The sequence below is a fragment of the Argopecten irradians genome, chromosome 5 (genome assembly GCF_041381155.1).
Source record: "Argopecten irradians isolate NY chromosome 5, Ai_NY, whole genome shotgun sequence".
In the NCBI taxonomy this organism is placed as follows: Eukaryota; Metazoa; Mollusca; class Bivalvia; order Pectinida; family Pectinidae; genus Argopecten; species Argopecten irradians.
In genome coordinates this window covers 36,813,941-36,831,363 of record NC_091138.1, presented here as the reverse complement: position 1 = coordinate 36,831,363, position 17,423 = coordinate 36,813,941, and the positions used below count along the sequence as shown (strand labels likewise).

General features: G+C 36.2%; 1 protein-coding gene and 1 long non-coding RNA gene across 7 annotated transcripts in view; one reads left to right on the top strand and one right to left on the bottom strand.

Annotated features, from left to right (window-relative positions):
• The first annotated feature begins 1,670 nt into the window (after nt 1–1,670).
• The window catches only part of LOC138323704 (trithorax group protein osa-like), a 28,382-nt gene continuing 12,629 nt past the window's right edge, over nt 1,671–17,423 (top strand). For 2 of the 6 annotated variants that reach the window (XM_069268502.1, XM_069268498.1), the window contains exons 1-3: nt 2,754–3,151; nt 12,556–12,704; nt 14,723–16,394. In XM_069268502.1, the coding sequence (XP_069124603.1) occupies nt 2,954–3,151; nt 12,556–12,704; nt 14,723–16,394 (2,019 nt within the window). In that variant the 5' untranslated portion in view covers nt 2,754–2,953. Of the gene's footprint in view, nt 1,863–2,748; nt 3,152–12,555; nt 12,705–14,722; nt 16,395–17,423 lie in introns of those variants that run through there. The other 4 variants (XM_069268503.1, XM_069268501.1, XM_069268499.1 and 1 more) reach the window with 4 other exon arrangements.
• Nucleotides 6,302–14,845, bottom strand: LOC138323706 (uncharacterized). The gene is made up of 2 exons (XR_011208586.1): nt 14,704–14,845; nt 6,302–7,360 (listed from the first exon to the last, which is right to left on the bottom strand). It is a non-coding gene; the product is annotated as an uncharacterized lncRNA (long non-coding RNA).

Below are 17,423 nucleotides of genomic sequence, written 5' to 3'. Positions count from 1 at the left end.
CTCCACCTACGACAAAAGGTTTTTTTTATTCACTATCAAAAACAGACGATTTAGTATTTTTCTTTAGTTGCAACGATGACTTACTTTACACCATTAACACCATTGAAAAGATTGAGCTTCTAATTTTACTTCAAGTTAAAAACATGAAAAATAATTGATTGCATCCCGAAAAAATTCTCTGGCACTATATCCTATATGGAATGCAGTACTGATCGCGCATGCACCAAAGGCAAAATAATAAAAAAAAATATTTTCTGTGTTAATTAGACATACATATACACGATTGAACACCAATTATTGTTTAAATAATTAATGACATTAATGCTCTGTCGGCGGTGGAGCATCTTTAAAGAACATTGGACCTCATACAATATTTAAGAAAACCAAAGCGATTCTTTATGCAGGACATAATCGTTACACCTTGATACGGTAGTCTGACAAAGTTTTGTTTTCATAGCCCAGAATAAGTTATCATAGCTATGAATCATAGAAAGAAAAGCTTGCTTATCGATTTCTTTATATATGATAATTTTGTCCTTTATAAAATGAATGCATTGTTTTATTTAATATTTGACGAGTTTAACTGCAGAAAAAGTCTTGTACACACATCAGCGGAAAATCATTTTCAATAGCAATGTTAGTACAAGGCTGCTTATATGACATGTGAAGAAAAATATATGGCGACATTGAATCAACTGCTTCACAGGTGATTCCACACTGGGGACTGAATAGAAAACAGATTACTTATCAGGTCACAAATCTCATGTTTAATCTTTAACAATAGTCATTCTGTGTGTAATCGAACTCTTCACAATGAAACAATGGAAACGTTTTTTCTCCTAAATAACACCGAAGATGATATTATCTTGATTAATGACATTTAGGGACTGTGTTTGCCTTAGGTATTATTCGACAAATTAGCTGTATTTGTACCGGTAAATAATAACTTCCTGTCTATAAGAGTTGCTATTGACGGATTTGCTACACACCATGTGGTGACTTGACCGGCCGTCCTACTACGCTGACCTCCCTAACACCATTATGACATACAGATGGGGGATAGGCAAGCAACATGAGGAAGTCATTGGTGTATGGTCTGGTAGCACATACATACATACAAACAGTCATATTTTAAAATTCAATCAAATTTATGTATATCATAAGGATTTTTTCTGAATCTTGAAAACATTCAAAATGATACGAATGATAGACCCTTGAAGCAGCTTCTCTTTCAGCCATTGGCCAATGAACGCTGTCAATAGTTAAATCATACCAACTTTAAATGAGACCATTTCATTATTGAAAATTATTATTGTACATCAGATGCTTCATAGTAATAGAATATATATGTATACATTATCATCCATGTATTTCATTAAAAAACATGTCCAAATGTGACGTTTGGTATCAGATGAAGAGAGGACGTTTCTATCTATATATGTGGGGTTATGTTTGGGTTTTAAGAAGTTCTATCTTGGCCTTATCTTAAGCATTTTGCACCAGGTGTAAAACTGTATGGCTGTTTATATACTTAAAACAGGGAAATGATAGAGTTCGACTCTCTCGTGTGCCTACATCTGCACGGCGATGTAAAGTAAGCAGCCGATAGGCCAACACATACGTTACCATGGCAACAAACTTATCTAACTTTAGCAACTGCTATTCATCTCCAAAACTTTTGGCGTTGGTTTCTCGATCATTTACCGGTGTGTCTCTGGTTTTCTAGTGTCCGGAGTCTCACCCACGGGTTTGACCAGGTCAGGATGGAGATCATATGGCTACAGCGACCCCGCCCGGATGTAAACTGGGGCTTCAGGATCGCGGGGGGCCGGGAGTTTGGACAACCCCTTTCGGTGCAGAAGGTTCGTAAATACATTGTCTCGTATCTTCTTCAAAACTTTAATGGCGTAAAATTTGGGTCGGCTGAGCTGTAATGTGTGAAGACAAGGTATAGATGTATATGCCAGGCCGTGGAACTAACGGTTTTAAATAGTGTCTGGGATCTGTTTAACTGTTGTAGCATATATTTCTAAATCTAGCGTTTTGTTGTATTGTGTGCTTAATGTAATTAGCATATCTGTCAATTCTAGAGTGATTTTAAATAAGCTTGATTCAATCCATTTTCTTTTCAAATAGAAAGAAAGTTTTGATAATAGTTAATTCATTGCTTGGGAAACCTTCATAGAAAATCCGCAATGAAATTTTAAAATATTTTTAAAAAGTTCGATTGTTACGTTTCACATCCATTTTCATTTGCAGAAACTTTTTTTTAATTATCTGACTCTTTTATGGTATACTGAAAAATGTGAAACTGGGTGAATATGGTTAGATATTGTCTTTTAAAATGGTAAATATAATCATTAATGTTTTTTTTTTTTTTTTTTTTTTTTTGTTTTTTTTTTTTTTTGTTCTGGCCCGTCTAGAAAGTTGCTTGATTCTTTGTTCTAGTAATTGTTAACTATTATTTGTTAGTGTACTAAAAATCTTTATTTGATCGACATATTCATGTACATATCCCTTTTTGTAACACACATACTGATAGATGGAGCAGAACTCGGTTTATGCGTTTCACAATATCCCATAGAATATGTATATACTGTAAGAGTAATTAATATACTAATCAAAACCATGATGATTGGTTCATTCCTGGCACGCGCCATCACGTTTCCTGAACTCAGAGACAATACACACATCTCTGTAACTTATTGTACATACAGTATGATATCGTGAAGCCGACTGTGCGACCCCTATTAGAAGAGTTCTCTCAATGGACCGTTAGTACTGGGAATATTGTTAGCTGTTAGAAACCGTACTAAATTACCGTGTAATTAACTTATCTAATTATGTGATTAATTATAACCGGTGCCCCCCTGAGTGGGCCCCCTTTTTAGTTTACCTAGAGATAAACACTGACTGGCACGTTTCATTGAGGGAGGGGATAAAGATACAGCACATGTCCCCTGGGAGGGGGCATGGCGGGGGAGTCTCACCACTCCTCATTATGTATACCGACTCGTTACGTCACGAGAAGGAGCAGTATCTAGACCCATGGTGTCTGTTTGGAGTCGTATTGTGGCCAGATGCCACTGGAAACCATGGGTGGTATACCTTCATCCTAGTGAAGCTTCTCAGGGCAGAACTTCAATCTATGGTAAAAAAAAATCCCTCAAGATTTTGGTTTTTTATTTACTTTAAATTTAATGTATGAATGTTTAGATATACAAGTAGGGCTATGCTCAATGTATCTTATTTTGAAAATAGGGGAGACATTCACCACTTTGAAACTTATGCATTTTTGATAAGTTTGCATTCATTGGGTTTTTTAATATAACTCAAACAACAGTTTTACCGTCATTATTTCTGACTATTAAATGGGCAGATTGAGTTATTTTAATGTTTAACAGCAGATGTAAGATATTTGCTTTAAACTTAATGTATGAATGTTTAGATATACAAGTAGGGCTATGCTCAATGTATCTTATTTTGAAAATAGGGGGGACATTCACCACTTTGAAACTTATGCATTTTTGATAAGTTTGCATTCATTGGGTTTTTTAATATAACTCAAACAACAGTTTTACCGTCATTATTTCTGACTATTAAATGGGCAGATTGAGTTATTTTAATGTTTAACAGCAGATGTAAGATATTTGCTTAACGTTCAAAATAATATATAAAATCATTGGTTTTAAATAATATATCTGCTAAATACAAATTAGTATTTGTATACATAGACGCTAGTAATCGAGGTCATATTTCAGCATTTCATAAACAACATGTAGGTCACCATTACTATTTATAGGGAAAAAACATTATTGTCGCTCTTGCGATTTTGCCATTTAATTTAGTCCAAAACATTATTGTCGCTCTTGCGATTTTGCCATTTAATTTAGTCCATGTCATTATTATAAGTTATAGTTACAGATAATCTGTTCATATTTCTAACGGATTTATTTCCCATTTGTTTTTATCAATTTCACATATTGCTCAAGTAACTGCTTAAAATTGTTTAAAACATACCATAAATAGGACCAAGGTACAATTGCTATTCCTTGTTATGACTACTTCAAGCGATATTCATTGGTGTGAAAGGAAGATCGCTGCCGCTCCGTGTTTGAGTCTTTGGGAAGGGTCGGTTTTATGATATCCCGGGGAGGGGGGAAGTTATAGAAGGAGGGAGTTAATGCCCTTAACAAACTGTAAAAATCGTGGAAAACGATTCAAAACATTATCAATGATCATGACCTTTCGCTGTATCAGCGCTGTGATCACAGACTCGGGGAATCTTTCTCAAGGAACTGAGACGGCTGACTCATAGACGTACTCAGTGTCAATACCGTACACACATAAACACTGATTTCTTCTCAAGATTCCCCTACCTTTATCCCCACCATAACAAACATTCGTCTGATCATATGTCACTTGATGTAAAGGGGGCTGTTGAAGCAGATTATCTATCATTTTGATTTTTCTGCTCTGGTAGGAATAGGACTTGAAGTGTATGGCCCTGGCAGTAGCAATGGTCTTTTTTATCACTCACTGTTTATTTACATATGTGACCCCTCTTTATTGAAGCAGATGTCATTTCTTCATCGTCCTGACACATTTAGACTCTATCAAACAATAAACTAATTTCAAAATTAAGAAAAAGAGAGGGAGGTTCATTGGTCTTTGATACTTTTTGGTGTTTATATTAAGGATATTTTTGTCTGGAGTTGAATATTCTAACATCTATTCTGAATTTATTTCCGTCTGAATTTTAAGATAGAAAAAATATATCGACATCGTTGATTCCTGTTAACTTACAAACCTCTGACTATTCGCCCCTACTGCTGATTACCTTTATCGACTGTCAGTGATAACGTTAAACAGATATCAGAAGTTAATGTAAAATAAATGGAGTGAAAGATTAGTTTCAATTCACTGAAATCTGACAAGGTTTGAATGCTATAAGTGCATCCAATGGTATACACAAAATATACAAATAATGAATCTGATCCATGACTCTGCACTTGTTCTACGAAGAAGCATTTGTTTGTTTAATCATTAACTCTCTTCTCCCCAATCCTTCCCCAGACCTACTCCCCTACCCCAACCACCGTGGGTCATATGAGGACGCCGGGAGAGTGGTAGGGGGTATATGTACGATTGTTTGTGTATCCATGTGTTTACATTACGTGCCAGTATTTGTTGGGTAATACTGCAGCACAACCAGATCTACATCTCTCAGAGACACGTGTAAAGTAGCCCGGCGATAACGCTAATCCGAATGACAGATGTATTGACCTGTATCCGTACTACCGGAAACATCATAGATAGGTGTTCCCTATCGACCTATCTTTACATAATGGCTACAGATATCAGGCCAACTGAGCATATTTTATGACACTGAGTGTTTTTATTTAATACGAATAGATCGTGATACCTTGACCTTGGACAGCAACAGCAATGTTCTGTCTAATCCTTACATTCCCAGGGACGCCTCGTTTGTCCGTTGACAATATACCTTTTTGACCGGATGGGAAGTGCTTGTTATGTGTCCTTCAGTGACGTACAAAATTGATACGTATAGCCATTGAAAAAGATTAAGAGTTCCACTAATACAAAGAGCCGCAACACGAACGAACATACTGTAGTCTCCCTAAACATACATGCGTTTTACACACACAACTCACGAGAGGCCGCCCTCAAATGACCCTGACTGTTAATAGGACGATAACCAAAACCAATCCATTGCACAGTTACAGTTGTCAATATGACGTCATTAAATGATATTTACATATATTTACATACAATGAAAACGTAATTTGGGCGCCCTTGACCTTGATGCCATATGTAAAACGTTAGACCAATAGTGATGTAAATGGCCGTTATTTCGACATTGGTTAGGCTCAAATAAAACGTTAAATTGGATTGGTCTGATCTGTAGCATCTGAACATCTTTTATTTATTAGATTCCAGCAGATGTGAGTTTTGTGAATGTGTAACAGAGTGCAGACCCTACTTCCGCTAGGTCAGCGGTATCTTAGTAACCATGTAAAAGTCAGTGTTGATGTAAACACGGCCAAACCAGTGGGCCGTCTGGTCTCTGTACTATCTCATCCTATACATTAAATCATATTTGTATGGATGTCAGATCCAAATACACATACTTCAGCATAAGATAACTAATATAGCGTTTCCTCTTTTGATATTCGTGTGTTGGAAACAATAAATAAAGTTTTTGATCAAAATTTAACAAACTATACATAAGTAAATGTGTATAGTAATAACTGTAAAACATATAACGATAAAGAACAGATTTGGCTCTTAAAATAAACTTTACATGTCATTTGCCATACGCTTTTCTTTCAGTGATGCTTGTTACCGTTTCCTAAAATAACTTTAAACATCACCAGCTGATATTTTTTTCTTATTTTAGATCTAAACAGTTTTTGACAGATACAAGGGTTACTTCCATCACGTCCATTACATCTGCATTATCCATCCACGCACACAAAAAGAATCGAACGCTATCTTTCTAGTTCACAATATTCAAGTAGTTTGTATGTCCCGAACATTACCACACGCCATTCACCTCTGAGTAGCGAGTTCGAATCCCATGTGACGCAGTTGCCAGGTATTGACCTCTGGTCGGTGATTTTTCTCTAAGCTCTCCAGCTTGCCTCCACCATCTAAACCTAGCACGTCTGAACATGCTAATTAATGTGACGGTAAATTAATTACAGTACTACACAACACACATACAAAATATAACTTCACCTTCTTCAGCATTTACTTTGACGTATGATGCATTGATAGATGATATCACAGTCGATTGGTCTTTGAGGTGTAATTCATTGGAATGTTGTTAAGAACTGAAGTTGTAAGAAAAAGAAAAGATGTTAAATGGCAATGGAATCCCCCTGACCTCGTCCTGATACCTATTTCCTGCTGCAATTACGTATCAAAAACTATGTCGATGATTCTTCACGACAAATCCAGAAATGTTTGTTTATGACACGTAAACGAACTCTTCACCACAAATATCAGTACTCAGCTAGTCTCAAATGTATAAATGTATGTTTATGCAGAGTATACGAAGGTTATAGGCCATACGAATACGTCTGTAAACAGTTTAAGCACAACATGGCGGCATCTTTTATATCTCCTTTCGGGAATGTTGATGTCTGTTGATATACTGTAGTACAAGGTGATTACATTTCTAGAATATGCTGTTTTGTTCGGTACTCCAGAGCAATAAAGAGAACTAGTTACAAGTCTGGTTGGAGAAATATTGATAGTCCTTTTAATTAGGGGGATGATTCCAATGTTAATTGACTTCTTAGCAGTAACACTTGCTCCTTTGTAGTGTTGAAAGCTGAAACAAAAAAACATATGTTATAATTTTTTACATGTTTAAAACATCACCAAATTTTGTAAAAATAATTCTTACTCTGACAAAAATAAAGTTAGGCGCATAATAGGCCAGGCCATGCATGCTCTCGCGATGGCATAAGTACTTTAGAGAACGTAAACCTGGACAACACATATTCATTGTATGCTGATATTCCGGGAACAAGTCTCTAATGAGTGGTCGGGAACGACTGGTACTGATTACTTAGGGGATAGTTACTTGTTAGCTGAGAAATTTTCTCTGTGGTAAACATTTAATAGTTAATGTACAGTACTGTGTCAAAAGTATTTGTAATTGTTATATTTTCCCTATATATTCTATATAATGAAAAAATTCCTTAATTCATCTATTGATGGAGTTTGACCAAATTTGGCATTCATTTTATATACAATATAGCAAATGTAATAATGTTATCGGTAATATCGGATGGTCAATATATTATATTGATATATTCTTTATTATTTACAATTATTCTTAAAGGCTGGCGATAAATTATGTATTTTTGTAGTCAAGCACACAAATTAATTTTAAAGAAAAAAGATTGTCGGTTATGCAATGGATTTAGAACCATGCAATTTTCCCACGTAACACTTCAAAGGCAATATATATTATTGATGGAAATACCATATTATGTCAGCACCGCGCAGATCAAACGGAAACGGATTCGATCATCATTTAGATTAACATTTTACACGAATATTAATTTCAATAATATGTGTTTATGTAGGTATATAAACACCTACAGAATGTAGTACTTATTTAACCTTTCCTTTGTTGGTTGTTTTCAAAGAAACCTTACAGTGCCCACTACTTTGGTTCGGTCTTGTTGGTAGCGGTTTTGGAATTAATACATACTCCTGAGTCAAAAACTGAGCCTTGCCACAAACCATGAACAAGGATTTATCCCGAAGATGAACGTTAGATAGCCTGATACGGGAGGGACGTCTTAAGCTATATCTATGTATAAAAACCAAAGGGCTATGGTAAAGCTCATCCCCAGATAAGCTGAGAAATCTGATAGGGTATAATATCCTCCTTTATTATTCTGTGTCTCTCAATCAAGCTCAGGACAAGCTGCTGAAGTAGAAGCAGATACTTTTAATAGAACAAGCTTACCCACCGGCCTTTCATTTTTTGTTAGCAGATTTGGAACTTTTCCTATCTGTTGAATTATATGTGTGGTGGATCTGCCTGTCCTATATGAAGACATTTTAGAAGGTCGGCAACACGTGCGTCAGCGCGGTAGATAAGTCTGCATCACAGGGAAGTCTAAGTTCTCGTAAATAAACGAGATCGACAACCACATACAACAGTCAGCCAGTCTATTCATGAAAGGTTATTTGGAAGGCATATACGATAAAACCACATTAAAAAAGCCGCAGTAGTTAGAGATAGAATCGCACCAATAATTAGTTATCAAACTTTCTCCAAACTTTGGTCTTATCTTTAAACTATATGATGCAGTACAAGCCGTATAATCAGCAGGTTGGATATATCTCACGATCCCTCAGGTTCTTTGAAGAGGAGTCGTTTACTTAAGCTTTTTAAGTGGTTTATAGAACGCTAAATTTGTGTTTCAAGTTACACGAAGATGTACTAATAAAATTATGTAATGTCGTTGTATAACGGCGCTGTTAACTTTTTGAAAGTGTTTATGCGCTCTTACAAATTTTCTAGATGTTTCAAGAGCAATTGAAACAAGTTCAAAAACATCAAGAGTCTAACCACAATAAATCATATTTCGATAATAAAACTTGCAGTATCTGATGGTAACATAATACAGATAAATTACAAAATTATCAGTTAAACTGATTTCTAAAGTCGATGTTCAAAAGAGACAGTTAATTTGTGTAAATCTGTTTCTTATAACATGTCTAGTCTAGCGATAAACCAACACCTGTCCAAGAGGGCGCTTCGCCCCATCAGATAATTGGGGATATGATGATAATTCTACTTATGCCCAACCACATTAAAACATATTTCCAACTTTTCATTCAAACCTGACCAACGGAGCAGCATTTTAATCAAACATGCTCTTCATTCACTGAATATTATCACTAGCGTACACCATCTTTCCTGAATATCCTTCTATTGATAACAGAAATTCGATCACTGTATAGAAACATATATCGTTGAAGGAAGATATTTTAGTTACTTTTCTGGACTAAAATCACATTATTATCTTTATAGGTTTGTAGACAAAGAAAGTAAATACCATTAAACGGTTTTTGATGTATATAACGGCGATTATTTGTGTGTAGTAACTGTAAGAAGTAATTATCAGTAATCCATCAGAGCCAGTCGTCCTGTACATATAAAATAGAGTAATTGTTTGTTAAGATTTATGGGATATACACAGATATATCGGGACACACGTGCAGTCCGTGGAAACTGAGTTGACTTTAAACGCTCTGAGCACAAGATAGCATTTCTCCAGTTACCATATTTTTGCAAATCGCGCGGATCAAAGTTCAATGAGATTGGCCTTACCAAACACAACATGACGTTCATGGCCGCTGGTGGAGTGCATAGTGTAGATAGTAAGCTGTTTGCAATTACGTTAGAAACAGATTGTAGCTCAGAAGTGGAACACTTCTACTAAATAAATGTACAAGTGTATATAATAAGAAGCCGAAATGTCATATGCTATCTCTAATTGAAAAGAAAATGAATAAATTCCATCTATAATTATTTCAAAATCATTCTCCATTTTTCGTTTCTTATTATGGTTACCATCCATTCGTTCATCCGAGTTACTTTCCTGATTAGCAAATCGCCGAGCACAGATTATGGATAATTTAAGTTGTTTTTCTGTTGTTTTGTTTGTTTGTTTGTTTTTACTGTATGTGATCAGACTATGCCTGGACCAACAGTAACTGAGTTTTGTTGTAAAAGTTGAATGGTATGATACATTAAGTTAACAAAATAATAATATCATATATAATCCTGGATACCTTTTATTACAAATAAGCTCATCAAACAAAGCATGAGCGGAAAGTCTGAAGAATAGAAAATGTATTCTAAATATGTTCAAACGTCAGAGAAAGGCATTCAAAAGGTTCCTTAACTAAAAACGAGATTTATGGAGCTAATGTCCCGTGCTTTGTATTGTTACATCAGTGATTAGTCAATGATATGGCAATGCTCATACATTGTCCAAAACCTATGATTTATCTCCCGAGTACTTCCAGCTTTAAAACTCTAGCTCGTCCTGAAATGACCTTCACTACTAAGAAGATGTAAAACCAAACCGAACACAGCTATAAACAATAACATTGGTAAGAGTAGTTGGTACACGCCGTCATAACAATCATAGAACAAAAAAAATATTTTTTGTTAAGTTATTGATATCGAAGTATAGTTATAATACATCCAGGTTTTTTTTCCTTTTCACACATGTAGATAAACAGACATGTAATAGTATAACAAACACAAACAGCTACCGACAGATCAAGTGTTGAACGACCTTGCTGAAAACTAATGCACTGTTATTTGTATGAGTCTATATCGAAGGAATTTCCCTTCACGATTGTGACGTCACCAGTGCGTGTGGGAGGGAAGTCCTGCTTCAGCAGCCATGTTACATACCTGTGATTTGATTCACCACATACCTTAAATACCTCACGGATTGTACACTGCTAACAATTCGGGTAATTGGGACGGGGGCTGTGTGTTATACAATATCACCAAATAAAACTTACTGGCGCAACAACTTTTGTTGAATTTTTTATCTGACATGTATGAATCAGTGAATACGTTTGATAATTGATACTAGAAGAGTTTACCATTCACTCCAAGGTGGTTTTAAACGATATTTGAATATATGTTTAGGTTATATTTTGTACGTATTCGTTTACCAACTTGAAAGTTTTGATAAAAATGTAGTTGTGATTTAAACTTCGCTTTCATATCATTATTAAAATGGGTTAATGTTTGTTTTAGAAGTAGACTGACCGAAGTGATTATATAAGTGACTGGAACTATACCGACCGAAGTAGCAGTTTAGTTTAGACTATAACATTAATATGTCGTTTACGAAAGCACACGGTATTAGGTTCATATCATTCCTTAGGCTAGTCTGTCCCTAGATCCGTACAATGTAATATGATTTGGCGATTATTTGAATATTAGTAAAAGATTAGTCACTCAACAATTACTTGACATTCTTGCATTATGTCATAGTGCAGATCTTGGAGATAAGTTACAATGTCAGGAAACAAAGTTAATCGTTATTAGCATGCATTCAGACCATTGAAATCTCATTATACTTTAAATCATTTCGAAAAGCAATAATTGTTTGAGTACAGATTCACAAGTAAGATGATTTGGCCTGTTCCTCGATACTACGTAATTATTAAGGCACGCGACAGTTTATGAATCGACGAACTTCAATGGCTCTTTTGATGTGTTTTAATGAATGGAAACTATCCTACTCATTATCTAGTTTATCATTTTACATATTTGATGTGTATCAGTTTCCGAGGTTGACCGGTTTCACAGCCCTGTATTTAAAGTTTTGAAGTACCATGTAAAGAACTTCCTGTGTCGGCGTGTGGTGTTCGTTCGGGACCTTGCTATTGTTTACTTAAAGGTATTATATATGAAGTTGACATTGTACTTTTGTGTCATCAGTTACACTGACTCATTCTTCAGGACTCCCGATTTATGAATGAATGCTAAATATACTTGCGGGTGGTAGAAAGAAGAAACGTATTGTTCTCATAACAATCAGTACTTGTGATGTCATTTAATCCCTCGTTAAACAGCAATTTAATAATAAAATTTGAGAGTTTAACTTAGCTTTGAATCATTCAGTTATTGTTACCCAACGAGGCGACACCATAAAACCATCAGGTCCTTTTAAAAGGCTGATTAGGTAAGCTTATAATTACCTTACTTCACGCTTCATTTTAGTACCTTATATGTCACTAGGAATTTTGTCGCATTTATAAGAATATTAATTTTACTCTACATCAAGAATAGTTTGAATATTTCAAGTTTGTTTTATTGCATTCTTTGCTTGTTGCCGGATTCCTTTTAGGAATTTTCAAATGATTTCAGATACCGACCTACCCTTCATACATGTGTGTAATGTCGTTGTGTTTAGGGCGTTGTAGTTGGTTAGCATTTTAAACTTTTTTGTTTTTATTTTGGTTAAGGTTAATCCTGGAAGTGTCTCCTGTCATAGTTTGTGTATCGGCGACGTCATTCTCAAGATTAACAACCGTGACGTCACGAATGTAACACATTCGGAGGGACAAACGCTCCTTCTCAACGCTGGAAATCTTCTACAACTCACAATCAAAAAGTAAGTGTAACTACGTATCTGTAGCGCTCAGTATAATGTAACGTAATGTTGACAGAGATGATTTAGGACTTTAAAGTCGATATACATGCATAGCCAAGTTTCACCAGTATTCCTTTACTTATTTTTCCCACAGGAAAGCAACATATTTCATACATTAAATAAACAACCTAAGTTAAGGAACTTTCCTTAACGTTTGTAAAGCCTTCCTGTGGGAAAAGTATTGTAACATAAAAAAAAATCCTTTAATCAATTAATTTTCGTGCCCATATTTTTCACTTAAAATCTGCTATTAAATGGTAATATCTCTTGATAGGACGCATGTGATTCATTATCAACGCAAATCCACATTAATATCTGTATTATGATGAATGGAAATCGTAATAACACTAGGTTGTAACTGTATGGACATCTGATTATGACTGACCCCAAATTTTGTTCTTTTAAGTGAATCATAATAGTATTACCAAAAACGACATTTAAAACGCTTTTAGTCCATGTTTGTTTTGTGGAGTTTTTTGTTTTTGTGTATTTTTTTGCTGCTTCTATCTTTAATAGTTAACTTCACAAACTGTATAACCGGATATTTTCGCGATTTCGCGGAACATATGATAATATAGTGAAATGGTCGCGAAAAGTTGATCCACGAAATAGTGAGGAATGGTTGAATAATTATATTCCCTTAAAGCCAGATCGCGATTACTTAATCCTGCTAAAACTTATTGTTCTCACTACTAAGGTCTGACGTGCGAATAATGGGATATATACGGTATTTCAGTTGTTTGTACATTATGTAGGCCTGTTATGATTGTAATTGCTTTTTCTTTCAACTAATGTTATCCGTGTTCCTATTTAACATTATTCTAAGGTTGCAATCATTCACATCGATAAGCAGATACGTAACTAGATCAGATGTGGTTAGGCCAGATTATCATATATAGAGAGATAAGGCTAGCATATGGAAGTTATATCAGTATCTGATTTATAAATAATTATTATATACATTTAATCGTTGTTTGGGGATGCAATGCAAAGACAGTTTTACAGAGTTGTTCAATGCTTATGGAAATTGACAGGACATTTGAAAGAATAACACATAATTATTGCAACATATTGGTGTGACACCACTGATGACAGTCAATAGACCGAAGATAAGGTATAAAAAGAACGCTTTTGGAGCTATCTTTGATTATTCATATGAAAACAATTGTAAGAAGCTAACATATTTTGAAAAAAAACTCACTCGCAAATATACTGTAAACCAACTCTCTTTCGCGTTTTGTATACTTTTTCGAATATCGAAATCACAGTAAATTTGTGAAAGTTTATCTTAGTGCCATTGAAATTTATTTTCAATTTTTTTTTATTTTGGGACGTCGATCTCCACGATTTCATTTTAAAACATATCGCAAAATTTGAACTCGCTAAAATACGCTTGTGTACAGTATCTTCTCCGCGCATTCCTAAAGCATTAACAGCTGTTAGAGTAAGGGGAGAAGGACAGTCTGTTAGTATGGCATTACACATGGTTTGATCATTTACATTAGGAGCAGATAGGATAGTGACGAAATACAGAGGCAAAACATCTGTTTATGATTTAGATGTATTCCTACCACTACTTTCACATTCCTTTATTTATTCATTACATGTTTGTGGGAAACCCCTCTATACTCTACTCGGTTGTAAATCATCCTAAGATGAACCATACTATTGATAGTACACGATAATTTCAGAATGTATAATTCAAATTATTCCACAACGAAAAAAACCTCACCAACTAATTTTCCACAAACAGAAAATTCCACAAACCGTCTTTAGTATAATAATGAGAAGCAAGTATGATAGTAATTATATTAGTATATTAGATGTAACAGGTAGAGAGAGAAAAGAATGACCAAACCGTAGCTATGTTATACAACATATATTAAACGTTTAAAGACACCTTGTATTACTTTTATTGTACCCAATGATGTTACCTGCCTTTTGTCACCTTTAGACTTACCTGTCACTCTATTTTGCAGGTGTAGAACCGTTGCTGCCAGCGCGCCGGTAAGTCCAACACACATGGCTAAGACTGCAGTGAGTTTTACAGCCCCTACTAGTCCCACCTCCTTCCGAAGTTTCTCACCTGCCTCTGAAAGTTTTTCAAATTACCGAAATTTCCTCACGGATGATGAAAGCCTTGACAACGCTAGGTACTTTACCTCTCTACCCAGGCATGCAAGCATTTCAGGTGTCAGTGGCCATGGCATGCACAGCACCCCAAGGGACCAACAGTTTGATCCCCATCAGTATGGGCGCAAAAACAGCGCTCCGTACGGCGTTGGGAGCTACACTATGCCTAAGCCTACACCATACCGACCAAGTGGGGGTAACATACCTACGTCACATAATAGAAGTGGAAGTGACAGTAGCGGGTACCAGACATCGTCATACGGACCGAGCCCCAACACATTTGATTCCCCCCTCTCTTCTGGCACCCAGCCAGCTAGCTCATCATCGTCTTCTTACAAACCATCTCCGGCATCCTATAGTTACGGGCCTGGGCCGGGGATAGCACCTCCATCGTATGAAAGTAGTATTGAAGACAGAAGGGGAGTTTCGTCAAGTTCACCGGCCTACCAACGACAGTATTCATCAGGGTCGTCCAACAAGGAAAGTGCTTACAATCAAAACGGGAACATGTATTCCCCGGGATATGAATCATCACCTATGTATACCCAAACTAATGATACTCCCACTCCTCCAAATAGGTCATACAGCAATTCTACTTCCTATTCACCTTTTCAAAGACAACCATCAAGAGAAGCTGCCAGACATAATACTTACGAACAATCAGTCGGCCAGGATTACCCATCATACCAGCAACAGCCAGCGGAGGTAACACAAAGTGGTGGTTACCATAGGCAACCATCGTCTGAATATCAAAGACAACCATCTTACAGTTCAGCGCCTCAAAGCCCTCTCTTGGATAGATGTTCCACTGGACCCCCTCGTAGGCAGGTATCCCAGAGTACAGGAATAACTGCAGATAATTCGACCCCTAGGGGGTTTCAGAGACAGGGGTCGTTCGGTAGTGACCGAGAAGTCGTGAGCTCGCCGGTGTCATTTCAAAGACAAACATCATCTGGATCGTTTCCAAAATCCCAAGTATACGCTGCTACTTTGTCTTCTTCATCACCTCCAACAAATAACCATGTGACAAATGAACAAACCGGAACTTCCGGTTCGACATCTTATGGAGAACCTACGTCACCATCTTCTGTGAAGTCAAGCGGTACAGGGATTAACAGCATCGAGGATATTCTGTCACCTTTTGAGAAATTTCCAAACTACTATAACGATTTTATTAACAGTACTAAGCCTGCCACAAGGCATAATGTAGATAGTGGAGTATCTTCAGATATTTCGGATCCGACAAGGAGTTACAAATCTCCACCACTGAACAATTCATCAGAACCCCCAAAGCAAAGCAACTCGGATATGTACGGCGTGCGATCACCACAACCATGGGAGGGAAACCCATATCAACCGCGACAACTGTATGGGGACCAAATGGGTCCCTCGCCTCCAGGAATACCACCACCTCCTCCCCCTCCTACGGGCCCGATTCCTCCCCCACCCCCTCCACCACCACCGGCTCCACCTCTCCCTGGGGAAGGATATGTTCCAACCAAACGACCAGCTTACAAGGTGAGGGTGCTTGCACTTTATATATTGTATTTAATTGAAGAATTTTACATATAATTTTAGGAATATGTAGATAGAATATCTTTTTTGTTCTTATTTGATTTTCAAACTGTCGTTTTTTAGGTTTTTGACTGAAAATAAATACTATGTCTAGGTTACATCAATATTTCATTTTTGATGGATAGTTATTGCTGATTTCATGATTAGAGAAGGCATATTTGTTATTGATTCCAAGGTTACGGAAAGCAATGGTGTCACTTGATTCATTGATCAAATTATACCCATGCCGATTTGAGTGTTAGTGATTGTTGTACTCATAATGGTCTTAGTTAGGTGTAGCATATTGTAGAGGGCAAGCTATATGCTTATTTTATTGTAGCTATACTTAAGTAAAATTCCATAGATAAGGATAACGCTAGATAATGCTATAACTAATTTCGTTCGTGTTAAGGATTGACTCTGCCGACTTTATCATGGTATGGGGTAGCTAACCTTATGATTATTGTCATGCCTGGGATAGACATATCTGTGGATAACTGATATTATAGTAAGAGTAGCTATACTATTATGCATTTAACGATAAGAAATAGTTATACTAAACCGAGTTTTCCTTCAGCTGATATAACCCATAGTGGGTGTTTATGTATATCATAAGTGATTGCGTGTTAAGAGGTAACTTTACTCTTAATTGATTTAATAATTAGGGGTAGCTAAACTTTAACCATAAACTTGGGACAGGGTAGCTATCATTGTTATCCCAGTTAGTAGTTAAAATAAATAGAACTGCATAGAATATGTTGGAACAGGCACGTGTAAACTTTAGAAATAGGCCGAGATATTCTTGGAGTGTAGCAGGTAAGGTATGTACAATGCATCTGCCTAGTGCAGACAAGATAGACTGTTGCCATGACGACCGGAATAATATACAGTCGGTCTCACCAGAGCGAATAATTAGCCAAGAGATTGGTACAGAAGCTGCCCCGTTCGTTTCTTCTTTACTCTTATGCTGTAAACATAATCAGTTTTCCATAA